We start from the raw sequence: 14,724 nt of genomic DNA, 5'->3' as shown, positions 1-14,724 counted from the left end.
GATTATTCATTTCTTTTTCTTTCTTTCTTTTTTTTTTTTTTTTTTTTTTTTACAGTAAACAATCTCACCTTACGGTCCATTTTATTGCATTTCTAGTGCTTTCAATCATATTCTCGCGAGGTTAGGATGTAGCTTGGTACCCCTTGGCCCCTCCCTGTGCCGTCATTGGTCCCTGGCTGCACTTCTGACTGAGCATGTGTGTGTGTACCGCTTAGCAGTTAGCATTTAGAGATGGCCGCAGACAAGCAAAACGAGGCTAAAGTTTCCCCCATGGATGAAAACAAAGAAAATACGCCGGATGGAGGACTTGGACTGGAAAGTATCCTTCACAGCACGAGCTATATAGCGCTGGTGTTGCCTTTGTTCAAGCGAATCTGTGTCAGGCTCAAAAGCTAACATTAGCCTGCTAGCTAGCTCGGTTAGAGGATAGCGTTATTAGGCTACGTGTCATAGTGAAGCAGGGTGTCAGCGGCTAACGCGACAAGCACATTTAATTGGCATGCCCCAAACTTTTTTCAAGTCTAAGGAGGTGAAATCAACTGAAGATGTTAGTTAATGGGTAATACTAGAGATAAATTGAGTTGTTCACTTGTTACTGATGTAACGTTTGAGTGTCAGTAGCAGCCGTATTTGCAGTGTTTCCCAGCACAGTCAGACTTGCTGGGTCTCACACGAATTTCCACCACAATCATGTTAACACTGGATGTCAGTGTTAACACGGCTTACACGAATTTCCACCACAATCACGTTAACACTGGATGTCAGTGTGAACGTGATTGTGGTGGAGATTCGTGTGAGCTGAAGAAAGGAGTTCACCAGGAGACTTCAGATATCTTATGCAGAAGTATTTATTGCAGACTTGATGCATCAAGGAGAAGTTGATGAGCAACACAATGTCCACAAGTGAACCAAGGTAGTGTCACACCAAATCCTGAAGATGTCCCTTCTAATGGGGTGTTTTAATACCCCCAATGTCACATGTTTTTCCTTCTACTCCTTGAATTATTCCCTTTTATGGATTTTTTATACCTGCCTTCTACCTTTGTGTTACTCTGTTGGATAATCAAAACCAAACATTAGCTCCGGCTGTACTTGCGTATGCCCTGACCTCCAACACTCAAACTGAGGACACTTTGACCTCATTCCTTATTAAAAATGTGACCTCGAGCAATCCTCCTTGAATTGGTCCAGTCTGTGTCTGTACAGTTTATCTATAAGACCTTGGTTACCTCTGTAGCAAGAACAAGGAGAGACTTCCTATCTGCTGTCTAGTAGAATGGTCTCTAAATATTATGTTAATGTGTGTCTGTCTGAGGTCTTTGTGTTGTCCAACCTTGAGACGTTTGGGCTCCTAACTGTACAGAAGGCCCATGATAGAAAATTCCTTCACAATGATGACTGCCATATCTCTTCATAAATATGGATGACAAACATTCGCCTGGAGTAGCTTATGTCTAATGATGTAGATAAGGTTGGCCCTTAACATTTAATCACAGTTTTGCAAATAATCAAGGAGTCCCAGCAGCAGCATGGCCTCAGGCACGGAGACTATCAGAGATACAGGTGGGTTGTATGCAGTCACACATCACTTATGAAACTGCACTAACTGGACCATAGTTGCAGACATGTCAGTGGTGAGCGGTTCAGTGTTGTATAGCTCTTCAGAAACATGCATAGTTTTTCCATGACCACAAGACCGTTATCTGTTGGGTGACTTTTTATGTGAGTTGACATTTAACGTCATGTTTTCCCCAAATTCCTGCATTAAGACCACATTTTTGTTTAATACATTAAGAAAAAGCAGCATGCACGGACACCTCTGCTGTCATATGGTTTGCAGGAGACTTTGTTGGGGTACAAATAGCTGTATCTACAATATGATGCAATCAAATACACCAACTCTGCTATCAAGTCTACCTTAAGAAGCTTAGTGTTAAGTTTTGTCCACTGACAAATCTGCACTGGAACTATATTGGTGAAAGTGACTTGACTTGGCTGTCATGTCCATTCTGTGAAAGCAAGATGAAAATTACATGTAAGCATTATTTGCTGTAATGATCCATCTTTGTGTAACTGTGTCCAGGGGCTACTGCTCCCGCAGACTGCGCCGCCTGCGCAAGACTCTTGGCTTCAAGATGGGCAACCGACACAAGTTCATTGGCAAGAAGATAACTGTGGAGATACTGTCTGACAGCAGGTGAGGAATTGTTTGAGGTGGACAGTCATGTGCAGTTAACTGGTTGACGCTATGGAAGAGCTTCATGTACACTGAACGCTGGATAGACTTGAGCGAGTCTGTGACTTGTTTGGTAAACAACAGAATTAAACCAGACTTTGTTCTGTCAACTTTGGATGAGAATTCAGTTATTAAATGTGTCCACTAAAAATGGTAAAAATGTTTTCAAACACCTGACGTGAAGTCCTCCTCTTCTTCAGATATCTGTTGCTGGTTTTGATGGAGGCAGAGCGCGCATGGAGTTACGCCATGCAGCTGAAGCAGGAGGCCAACACGGAGCCACGGAAGCGCTTCCACCTGCTGGCACGACTACGCAAGGCTGCAAAGCACAGCGAGAAGCTGGAGAAGCTCTGTGAAAGCCCCCGTGTGGATGCCAAGACCAAACTTGAGGCGCAGGTACACAGTGACAGTCACCCTTAGCCTGCTTTTAGAGACGGCATGTAGTTGTAAAGAATAAGATGTGTACTGTAAATACTGTGAGATTACAGCCTCAAAACTCTTCTCAACCATTGTCACATCATCCCTTGAGTCTACACCATTTTTTGCTGGCCACTTGTTATTATGTATGAAACAAAGTGAGTCGCATTGGTGATACAGAGTTTACTATTTAAAGCTGTGTTAAACAAAGCTGAAAAACAGTATTTTATTGTATGTATTTTATTTCAGGCCTACACTGCATACCTGACTGGTATGGTGGAGTTTGAACTGCAGGAGTGGAAGCGCGCCATGGAGGCCTTCAACAAGTGCAAGTGAGTTTTAACATCAGTTTCTGACTACGCTGGCAGTTCACGTAGATGTGTGTTTTGCTATGTATGAAATTTTATGACTTATGACTTATGAATTTTGTGTTACCAGGACCATTTATGAGAAGCTGGCCAGTGCTTTCACTGAGGAGATGGCACTTCTGTATCGGCAGCGTGTGGATGAGATATCACCCAACATCCGCTACTGTGCTTACAACATTGGTGAGTAATACATGCCGTCATGCTACAGGTGGGGGAAAAGTGATTCTCTCCACCAAAATTGACTTCCACTGTAGACTCATTTAGGAATCCAGTGATAATGTAACTGGATTATTTATTTTTATTTTTTTTCTGATTTCAGGCGACCAGAATGCCATCAATGACCTGATGCAGATGAGACTAACTGGTGGTGGAGGAGGCATGATGGCTGAGAAGCTAGAGGTGAACATAAAGTTGGGCAGTAGTGGATATGCTTGTATCGTCAGTCATCTTTCATGTATTGGTGATGCTTAATATCATGTTGGTCTTCATAAAAAGTAAGCAGAAGAATTTTGTGTGCAAATTTTAATAGAGCTCTAAACAAGATTGAATATTCATTGATGAATAAAAAAACTGTTTTCTATGTTTGTTTGTTTTGGGGCTTTTTTTCTGTCTCCTCAGGCCCTGATCACTCAGGCAAGAACCAAGCAGGCAGTTACCATGAGTGAGGTGGAGTGGCGAGGGCGAACAGTGCCGGTCAAGATTGACAAGGCCCGCATCTTCTTGTTGGGTCTGGCAGACAACGAGGCCGCGATCGCTCAGGTCGGTCTATTTCACTTCCTCCTTTGTTGTGGGTAAAAATAAACTGCACTGTTTTTAGTGTGAGGCCCTTGTTTTCAGCAGCTCTTAGTATCGTGCCAGGCCAGTGTTTAAAAATGCATGCCGGAGTGTCCCTGTGGCCCAAAGCTCAAATGATCGTTTTTGCGTCCCTGTAGCTTCAAGGGTCCCCATGATGTAAATTTATGTGCATGGCCACATGCTTCCCAGAGTGTATGACTGAAGATCATACATTTTGGGTGTTGCACGTTGTGGTCTCAAAAATGTATTCTTACCTACTTTGCCATAGTGTAATGCAGAGTCTTTGCAAAGCTCAGTACCAGAAGCGCCCATTGCCCGCAATTCCCTCCAAGTCCAATCCAGACCGGTTGTGGTTGTGAGGTCGGGAACCCAGGCTGGTGCAAGACTGTGGTGTAGTCATTGGTTTATGCCACATCACAATTAAAACCAGTGCAACCATCACAAATTATAGATCAGCCTCAGCAATGCAACCTCACAGAGACAGTGTTGATGGCAGTATTTTATTTGTTGTACTGAATCATAAAATGCACCCTGAAGGCTTCGTCCCTGTGCCCATTTGAACTGGAAGTCTGTAAATACCCTTTTAAAACTCTCCTTTGTTTTTTTATGAGGCCCTTGTTGCTCATATCCTCATAGCTTCATGTGCTACCTGATGTGCTTAACTACTCTTCCAAGGTGCATACTCCTTTGAAGTCTCGAGTCTGAGCAGAACACGTCTTCCTTACAAAAGTTTATGCAGTTCCTTAAATTTTCATGAGGTGGCGCTCTCATCTTTACAGACCCCTCACAGCCACCACAGCTCATTATTTGTGCTTCCAAAGCCCTGAAAGCTCAGCACTCCCTGCAGACACACCTGTCACACCCACAGCCACTCAGGTCTCTGGCATGCAGCCCCTGTCATGGCACAACTGCATTCTGTGCATTTCAGCCCACACATGAATACAGGACTACACCCAGCAGGTCTCTGTGCACAGATTAGTGTTATTATCTCCAAACACCTTTTAAGTTTCAAATGCGCCCTTTTGGCACCCAACTGTAGTGTTACTGTCCATTGTTAAGCTGATTTTGGCTGTGAGGTGAATGTGTGGGAAGTCACTTTGAAGCTGACATTAATATCCATCTTAATAACGTCCTCATCAGCTAACTTTTGTGAGCGGCGAATGTAGCAAGCTTGGGTGCAGCTCAACAGAGAGTCCGAGTATGTCACATCAACAGCGTAAACAGAAACTTTGGTATTTTTCAACCTGGGCCATATTTTCCATGTTTAAGTGACTAATGAGTGCAACAGTTTATGAAACTGATCCAGTATTGAGCAAGAGCAGACCTGTCAGACAGCATTATGGAGACGACCACGCAGTTGGGAACTCACAACTGCTTCTTTCTACTAGTCATGGAGTACTCTCGTAATAATTAATCTTTTTGATAATCACTGAAGATCCAACAGATTTCTTTCACCCAATAACAATGATCAGTTGTCATCCAACAGGTCTTCAATACAACCAGTAAAGGGTTAACTCATGTGGGGCAGGGGTTAAATAGCAGAGTCCTCTATTGGCTCTGAGAGGCTGTTTCCAAATGAGCTGCGATCTGATTGGACGAGGCCCCCTGCACGCTTGTTTGAGCTTGAGTTGCTGTTTCACTGCAGTAACAGCACAAGGGCTTTCTTGCACAGATGGCAAGAGTGTCGAAATCGCCTGCATTTATATTTATTTGATATGGCATATCATGGAAAATGATTGTCTAATTAGTCGAGTCAGCTGGAACATACGGCCATGTTTCTTTCTGCCTCCTGCTTCTGCAGCGTTTTCTGCTCTCGCCCCTCTCCTGATCTGAGAGTTGGTGCTTGTTGGAACAGTGGAAAGACACTTAAATGGTCCATGTCGGGATCCTTTCCGTTACGTTTTCAGACATGTAGAATAACAATCTGAGCCTGTCAGTGGCAACAACGATCACTTCTAGTTGGTGTGCATTGACGGCGCTGAAACACCAGAGGGATTACATTGAAGCCTGTTTCATGGCTGCTGGCTGCAGCGCTTTCATTCAATATTGCACCAGTTTCAAATGTTTGTCCACATTGGTCACTTAAAAACTAAACAAGGGAAAAGTCCAGGTTGAAAAATACCAAAGTTTTCCTTTTGAGCTTCTCTGTGTGTTCCACCTGATACCCTCTGGGAACAGGAAACGCCATATTGGGCCATACTTGATTCTCAGTAGAAGAACTCCGTCTACTCCGCCCTCCTCCAATCACTTCATCCGTCCAGCCCTCCCACTGAACAACAGAGAGATGCTCGACAGGTTGAGCCGGTCTTGTTGGGTGTTGCCAGGGTGTTGGCACGAGTGTGTGTGTGAGCCTTCTGGATGTGAGAGAGCAGCTGTGTGACCTGCTCTTATCAATTATCGCTACAAAGAATTTTCTCGTAACATTCCTCCACTGTGTTGCTGCCTAAGAGTTTTTTTCACCTTTTGAAGGGGCAACATAATGTGTCAATAAGATGATCCACACAGATGTTGAAATACTTTAATGCGAGTTTAAAACAAGAACAATAGTGACGGTAATGTCAGTAACTGCTTACATTTACCCGTTTGCAGTAATCCAACATGGCCTCTTTGTTTAAATATGAACGTCGTGTCTCCTGTCGATGTCTGAGCAACACCGGCCTATTGTATGAGTGTGTCGATGACAGAGAGGTGAGGTGAAGGGCAGTCCTGTCATTCACAAAGATTTGAACCCTGAATCTCCAGAGTATCTGATTGCTGATGTGTACAGGAATGTATCAGCAGCCTGCCAGACCACATACCTGCGTCTCTCCCCCACTTTGCCACAGATACATCACTGCTTAAACTGTTGCTCTCTGAATCAAACTACTACGACTGCACAGACGGTGTATTTGTGTTGGCACGATTGGTTTTCATTAGTCGAAGTGCAGCTTTAATCAGGTGGAAAGCAATTAAAGTGTCTGCCTGCATTCAGATATTGAAGGCCGTGTGTCTTGTAGAGTTTTTGTGTTTGTTCTTGTTGATTTTTAAGGTATTTTTGGTGGATCCAAATAATAATGGTAATAATAGTTTTCTACAAGCTGCAGTCCAGATTGTCGTGTCCCCTTGTCAAGTTCTCTTTAAAGAGCTCTTTAAACTCTCTCCTCCGCTCTCGACATGAAACCCGTTGACATAGTTTCATGATCTCCTTTTCTTCCTTGTGGTTTCTCGACTTTTCATCATTTCATATCAGTAATTTAATCGCACCTAGATTCCAACTAGGGCGTTAGCTGTGCCATGACTTTTACTGGTCTATGTGGATTAATATCAGTGCTGATGCAGACCTACTATTTTTTTTGTTTGTTTGTTTGTCTGTTTTTTTTATGCTTTATTAGTTTGTTTGCAGTCATGAGCTTATGCTGATGTATAAACCTACTAGCACCGCTGGTCGCACACCATCACCTCCTGTTGTGCTTGATACTAGATGCATTTAAATGTGAAAACGATATTATTTGTTTAATGTGTACAATCAGCATTACCAAATAATTGTTATATATGACTGTGCTCTTTTTACCTGAAGATTGTTTGGAAACATTTCATTAAGTGCTCACAAACTACTCACTACTCACCCCCCAAATAAAGGATGGTGTACACAGATCTCCTGTCACAGCTACCCTCATGTTTAGAATGACCTTAATCAGTTCCACAAACAGTCACAGATTTTAAATTTAGGATTGTAAATGTTAGAGTTAGGAGTAGTCACTATTCATAATTAGTGTTCCTGTTCTGCAGGCATCTAACGAGGAGACCAAAGAGCACCTGTATGAGACCCTGCTGGCCGAGTGCAGAGACACCATCCAGGCTGTGAGAGAGGAACTCAAGAGTGAGGCGGTAAGATGCACCAAGTTAAAAAGTGACATATTTCTGTGAAGGGGAGGGCTGCAAGTTTTTATTTACGATCTAGATGTTTTCTCACAGGTCAGTCATCTAACAGTAATGACATAGCATTAAAACAGGAGTGTGAAAACATTGTTTTCTTGTAAATCATCTTTGTAGAAGCAGCGAGAGAGGAGCTCTGATGCTGACAGCGCAAAGGTGTCCAACCTGCAGTTCCTGCACAGGTAGATTGGAAACATAGACTTCAGTCAAGACATTGTATTGTATTTGTAAATACCAGGATCAGACTTAACATATTTATGTCTTTGGAAGACTGACAGACTGGACAGATCAAAGTCTACAGCTACAGCCAGTGATTATTGTCATTACTGATTCATCTGCCAATTATATTCTAGTTTAATGGTTTTGCCTGTAAAGTATGCTTGTAAACATAGAAGCATGAGGGTTTGATCATTGATGGCTTGCTAGTTGTGCCATAAAGAATAGCATGTCAATACATGCAGAATGTAAGTAATGTAGCTTGTGATACAGTGACATATATCAGGCTCTCTTACGTCTTTCTCTTTAAAAAGTGGATAATAAATATGCTGTTGACCCCCCCCCCAGTTATCTGACCTACATCAAGCTGTGCACATTGGTGAAGAGGAATGAGAGCATGGCCCATACTCTGCAGGCTAAACTAAAGGAACCTGAAGCCGACGAGAACAAGAGAGGGCCCCGTCCACAGGACCTCATCCGCCTGTACGACATCATCCTGCAGGTACATTTCTGACCACTAAGTAAACTATAAGTTCATTAAAGTTTAAGTTGCATAGAGATGTGTGTTTCTGTGTGTCAGAACAAACATCACTGCCTCATTTTGTGTGTGTGTGTGTGTGTGTGTGTGTGTGTGTGTGTTGTCAGCCGTGAAGGGATGTGTACTTAGCATTGTTTGACAGTCTGTCACTTCCTCTCACACTATAACTCACTGTCCCTCCTCTTGTTGGTCCGGCTCTCCAGAGTCTGGCTGAGCTCTCCACCCTGCAGGGTCTGGAGGATGACCACAACTTCCAGAAGGAGGTGTCCCTCAAGACTCTGGTGTACAAGGCCTACAGGTCAGATATTTGTGGTTTAAAAGCTCTTAAATCCACTCTGCTCTTGTCTTTTTAAAAGAATACGCTTTTTTTTATACATGAGTACGTGCACACCGTATTGTTGACACGGTCCTTCCTTGTGTGCCTCCCTCAGGTGTTTCTTCATAGCCCAGTCTTATGTGCTGGTGAAGAAGTGGAGTGAGGCACTGGTGCTGTACGAGAGGGTGCTGAAATACGCCAAAGAGGTCCAGTCTAAGGCCAAGAGCCTCAACAACAGCCTCAAGGTTGGTGCTATGAAAACACACACAAGTACCACAAATAAGAGAGTTTCATTTCCAATTCATCATGAACAGGTCTGCTTACACAAGAAAACATGAACACATCAAAACAAAAAGGAAACACACTCCAGATGTTGGGGAAAAAAAAAAAGAAGTCTTTGTGAACAACATCACTTTTGTATCTGTGGTTTCTGCAGGACCTCCCTGATGTTCAGGAGCTCATCGCTGAGGTTAACGCTGAAAAATACTCTCTCCAAGCTGCTGCCATCTTAGGTGAGAGCACCGGCATGAACTGACTTTATGCAAGCTCAGCTATTTTTTATCTTATCACAACTCTTTTAGTCCCATAATGTTCTGCCTCCGTCTGCGTATAACCTTGAGGAAATATTTGTGTTTCAGACACTGATGAAGTTGCTGAAGCTCCCTCTCAGCAGCAGGTGAAAGACAACACGGTAAGAGCACAGAATCAAGAGACACGCCAGTCTGCTGAATGTTGTTCTTTAAGAGGAAATTCATCATAGACTTAGAGCAGCTGTTACGAGAGAAATCAAGAGCACATTTAACAGACACACAGGTGTCCGCCGAGTTCCAGGTCGGCAACTAAAAATAAAATTAATCAATCAATTAATGAGCGTTCAGCAGGCGGGTTGAAGAAAATGCTTGTCATCTTCCTCCATAGCCAGCTAGATTCCCAGCAGCATCAGAGACAAATATCGGATTTTTAAATCTCAGAGTTTTGTGAGGCTGGACTGAGAGTTACTCGTATAAACTTGCAATTTTCTTCCTCCTTTATGCAGCCCCTCTGCAGCCGCCTGGAGACCTTCCGCCTCGACCCAACTCTTGTGGGAAAGCAACCCAATCTGGTCCAGTTCCCTCCCGACTTCCAGCCAATCCCCTGCAAGCCCCTGTTCTTCGACCTTGCTCTCAACCATGTGGCCTTCCCACCCCTGGATGACAAGGTGGAGCAGAAGGGCAAGGGCGGTCTCACCGGTTACATCAAGGGCATCTTTGGCTTTGGCAGTTAAATCACTCTCAAGGCTTTGCTCCCCACAGGAGGACCGCCAGGCCCTGAGTTTACCACAAACAACCAGACTTGTGTCAGTTGATAATTAGAATAATTTCAGTTAAGTTTGATTTTTAGTGCCTAAGTGCAAGATGGGTCAAGTTTGCAGCTCTGTGGAGGGTAGAGTGAGTACAGATAATACAAAAGTAATTCAGTCAGTTTCAAGTAGCAGTATGACCCACATCAGTCCACATGCCATGTTCTGTAATAACACCAACCTGCCTGCTTAATTGGAGCTGTCTCTGTGGCTTTTACACAAGTTTTACAGGTTTCACTACCGGGGTCTTGACACAGCAAATACAGTGAACTCATCAATCTCACGATCCTGTCAGAGCAAACTCAGCCACTTAGGCACCATTACGTTTTGTTCTTTTCGCTGTTATGTATGCGCCTTTGTGTAATTATGTCTCAGTTTTTTCTTTGTGTGAGAGATGTTTTCAAGATCGGCTCTCAACCATAAAATTTACAAAGTGCAGTTTGGCTTCGGCACCTACTTTCACAAAAACAAAAGTAGTGCTCATCAAACCATGAATATCCTGAGACAAACTGGAGCTGCATTATCAGTCGACATGGTTTCAGAAGACTTTTCTCTGCTCTCTCCTCCCTTTGACTGTGCAATAAGATACCAAAACTCAAAACTTCAGCCCACCACATCTTTCTCCTCACAAAGTAAATAACATTAAACTGGATGTGATTTGCTGTTGAAGCACAAGGAGAAATCCCTCTCGACGCCGTTTGTCGTCCGTCTTTTGTAAGTGGTGTCCGATGTGGCCACATCACGTAAACAACAATACAACCAAGACCTCTTTGAATGGAGGAAGTCTGAATTAAGAAAATAGTTATGGCAAGAACTGGGATATTGAAATTTGAAGGTGCATTAACAGGATGATGAAAGCCAAAGCCATGACTCACAAAAAAAAAAAACAAAATGCAGAATGGTTCAGTGTTTTTATTTGTCAGTCAACTGCAGTCGACACAGGTCATACAGGTGTGCGACATTTGACACTAATCGGATCATCATGTTAGACAAGGGTCCAACTGCTTCAGATGGTCAGATGGAAGCCTCATTTTAACACCCGTCAGAGCCTCGCGTTATCAAGGTACGCGGGGCGTGCTGGGTGACGAGTGCAGCTCTTCAAACTGTTATTAATTCCTGTTTTTATTTGGACATTTTTATTTACATTTCAGCGGGATGACTGCTGTAGTAGTCAGCAGGCGCCACCAAGGACTCGAGGGAGTTCTTAGCGTTGTTTTTTTGTTTTGTTTTGTTTTTTTAATTCATCTCACCGCCACGCCTCTGCGTCCATCATGAGTAGGACTAAAATGTTTTCATCACCAGTGACATGTCTGTGGATATACTGTAATGCTCAAATCTTTTGTTATCATTTGTTTGCCGGGCATGAAGTCCAAAGCAGCTCATTTTGCTGTGATCCTCAAGGGACCTGGTTTTCCCTCTGATACCTAGAGTACTGTTTCAGTGTCACTCGCTCATATGCTTAACTTTGGCTCACTCATTTTTTATCAGTGTCTTGATTTGAATTTTTTTTTCCCTCCTCAGTGTTTTATGTAGGAAAAATTAAGATAGACATGCTGGAATAGGTCCAGCACGTCACCTCGATTAGCCTGGAAGACAATTAGTCAATAGTGGAAATCATAAGTGGAAACAAGTGAAATGAGAATGTACGATTTGGTTTCATTTCCAGGTCTGTGATTAAAAGGTATTTGCACCAAACAGTTTCTTGACGGTCTTTATTTACTGCTTCTATGGACATTTCTGTGACATTAATTAAACAGAAGGACCATGATGGAGGACAAAAAGGGTTTTATTGTGGCATCGTCTGTGATTTTGTTCGAACACTTGGAAAATCAAACCTCGTGTTACCTCATGAGCAAAAGGAGAGATTCTGAAGAGGTGTGACTGTAGCAGCTCTGTCTTAAGTGTGGGTGTGTTTGGAGTGCGTAGGATGCCTCAGCAGGGCGTGTGTGTGTGTGTGTGTGTGTGTGTGTGTGTGTGTTGTGTTCTAGTTCATTTATATGCATTAGTAATTGTATAGGTGTGTTTCTTACACAAACACATGCAGCTGTGCACTTACTATTTATTTAAATTTTAATATCAAAGTCATAAGTATATTTCATGAAATGAATGAACTGTCTCCACACACACACACACACACACACCTGCACACACACCTGCACACTCATCTCTAGCTGATGTCTTATCTGCTGTCTGTCATCACTGTCCTCCACACACATTCCTCTGTCTCTGCAGAAACACAGGCTGTGTCTGGGTGGACTGAAGGTATTTGTGCCTTGTTGAGGTGGAAATAAAAGATGATCTGCAGGAAGAAAACCATAGATAGGACAGCATCACTAATAGTGTTTATACACTGCGATCAGTCGTTTCATTTACACGTTGTCCCTTTTTATTTTGCTGTTGTGAGATGAAAAGATGAAAGACCTGGAAGTAAATAATGAAATGAATGTTTGTTGACAAGCGGATGTCCTCAGTGGACAGGTTGTACATACAGTACACAAGAAAAAATCCAAGGTACAATACAAGCACCAACGCTTTGTAAACCAGACAACCACGCTTTGTCTGCTGTGTGTAGTTTAATGAAAGAGACTGACACTCCCTCGCTCCCTCTGCCTTTGTTGTTTCATGCGAGTTCAGCTGGAATTTGGAGGCATGCAGATAATTCCCTGCTGTGTTTATGTTGCCCTGCAAACTATGAAAATGAGCTTGAGGATGTTACTGATGCCTTTTAAATAAATCACAGTCAGGCTGACATGTCTTTCCTTTTGCCGCTGCCAGCCGTTTCCGTGTGCAGTACATCTGACTTGTCATGCGGTGCTTTGCAGCGTTTTCTCGGTGTCCATGCGGGCAGAGTGGCTCTCTGTCAGTCTGCTGGTCAGTCGCTCCACCACTTTGGTCCAGACTGAAATATCTTAACAGCGAGATGGATTGCTGTGAAATTTTGTACAGACATTCGTGATCCTGAGAGGATGATTTGAGTGGTCCCCCATATTTTCTTCTTTTCAATCAATTTGTCCAATGCTTTGTGTTAAGACCAAATACTTACACGAATAAATGGACAAAGCTTTTCCCTGATTCAGAAAGCATCTATCTGAATGAACAGTGTCTTCAGGAGCAGATTGGAGTTCAGTGTTTTGTCGAGAGGGTTATTTTAACAAACATTACTGAGGCTTTGGGGACCTGTTGCTCCAGGGATTTGAACCTATATTTTTATCCCAACTGTTAGATTTAGAGGAGGAAGACCCCGCAAAAGAGGGTAGTCCTTAAAGTTTGTAATTACATGGTAGCTGGGTAAACTCCATCTGCTGATGAAGATCGCATTTTTGATCAAAAGCACCAGAACAAATGGACCTTGTGATGAGATTTCCTGGTCAACTCTGTTATCATTGTTTTTGACACTACTAAAACAGGATCCTTATACAGTAGTTTCTCCTGCATCTTTCCCAAAATATTTTATCATTAAAGGTCAAAATTACTTTGTTTCATGCATCATTACAGCATCTGCTTGACAAAAGCATTCACACTGGGGTTGGCAAATTTTGAAAGCTAAGGTTAAAGTATCTCAACGAGGAGCTGAAAAGGGGACCACATACAGTTCATTTCTCTTCACGACAGAAAGAGTATCTGTTTTTCCAGACAGGTGGACGCACCCAGAGAGAGAGAGAGAGAGAGAGAGAGAGAGAGAGAGAGAGAGAGAGAGAGAGAGAGAGAGTATGACTAGTCTGATCAAAAATGTCTGCTCTCAGTGCTGATCCCCATTCTGCTGCAAAGAAAGCTGCCCAGCTGCATTCCTCGCCATGATTTCCTTTTGTTGATATGCTGAAGAGAGACGCCCTGACATTGAATGGTTCGCATGCCTGGAGATGCCGCATGTGGGCCTTTGCAACGTATGGACACGTCTTTAAGCATGAGCATCATGAAATGTGCCTCTGAGATGAGGGCATTATGTAATAAACTTCCTTTCTGGCCCACAGGCAGTGAGACACTTTTCCACTGTTTACTGTATACAGTGTGTGTTTGTAGCATGGAGTTTATCTGAGCCCTGACTGAGGGTTAACACACCGTAGTCACTTTTTGAAGAGGGGTGTGAACAAAAAAGAAAAGAAAAAGGGGATTATTCTTAGTTTTCTGTGTAGTTTTATGTGAAGTCTTCAAATGTAAAGTCGTAAATGATGATAATGATGCCAAAAGTGCTCTAACAATCAAATTAGGCCCAAACCCAGTTAGATGTCAAATTAAAATAAGGAAAAGATAAAACATGTTTACAGTAGGTAATCTGGAGGGAGGGTACTCTTCACCTTGCTGTTACACTCAAGGTTCGCTTATATTTATCCAAGCCAAATTGGTTCATTTGCCCATTTAAGAGGTTGTGAATGCAGTCTCAATTTCTTAGGTTCATGTATTTCCACAGGAGGAAATCTGAGAATATACAAAGGTCAACACAAAAATCTAGTCAGCTGTTCCTTGGAGATTACTGACAAGCAGTGACTGATTTAAACACAATGACACATTTGCTTTGAAATGAATAGAAAGATACAGGATTCAAGGGGTCTTGATTTCTGCATTTTCATCATCAGTTCATTTCTA

General features: G+C 42.8%; 1 protein-coding gene across 1 annotated transcript; it reads left to right on the top strand.

The window, feature by feature from the left end:
- Window positions 1–164: 164 nt before the first annotated feature.
- srp68 (signal recognition particle 68) lies at window positions 165–11,839 on the top strand. Its single transcript, XM_076729043.1, has 16 exons — window positions 165–319; window positions 1,497–1,563; window positions 2,084–2,197; window positions 2,437–2,632; window positions 2,903–2,985; window positions 3,092–3,201; window positions 3,341–3,420; window positions 3,640–3,780; window positions 7,585–7,683; window positions 7,849–7,913; window positions 8,296–8,449; window positions 8,689–8,783; window positions 8,917–9,046; window positions 9,238–9,313; window positions 9,440–9,492; window positions 9,838–11,839. Exons 1-16 carry the CDS (start codon window positions 232–234, stop codon window positions 10,063–10,065), a joined length of 1,779 nt encoding a protein of 592 aa, XP_076585158.1. The 5' UTR covers window positions 165–231; the 3' UTR covers window positions 10,066–11,839.
- Window positions 11,840–14,724: the final 2,885 nt, after the last annotated feature.

Source organism: Chaetodon auriga, chromosome 4 (assembly GCF_051107435.1).
Source record: "Chaetodon auriga isolate fChaAug3 chromosome 4, fChaAug3.hap1, whole genome shotgun sequence".
In the NCBI taxonomy this organism is placed as follows: domain Eukaryota; kingdom Metazoa; phylum Chordata; class Actinopteri; order Chaetodontiformes; family Chaetodontidae; genus Chaetodon; species Chaetodon auriga.
The sequence above is the reverse complement of the archived record's forward strand: the minus strand, read 5'-3'. Positions and strand labels throughout refer to the sequence as shown.

Bases quoted from the DNA above. Each gene is read 5' to 3' on its own strand.
- srp68 (XM_076729043.1), top strand. From the start codon at position 232: ATGGCCGCAGACAAGCAAAACGAGGCTAAAGTTTCCCCCATGGATGAA. The intron at 3,202-3,340 runs GTGAGTAATACA...TTCTGATTTCAG, and splicing joins CTACTGTGCTTACAACATTG to GCGACCAGAATGCCATCAAT. The intron at 9,314-9,439 runs GTGAGAGCACCG...TTTGTGTTTCAG, and splicing joins CCAAGCTGCTGCCATCTTAG to ACACTGATGAAGTTGCTGAA.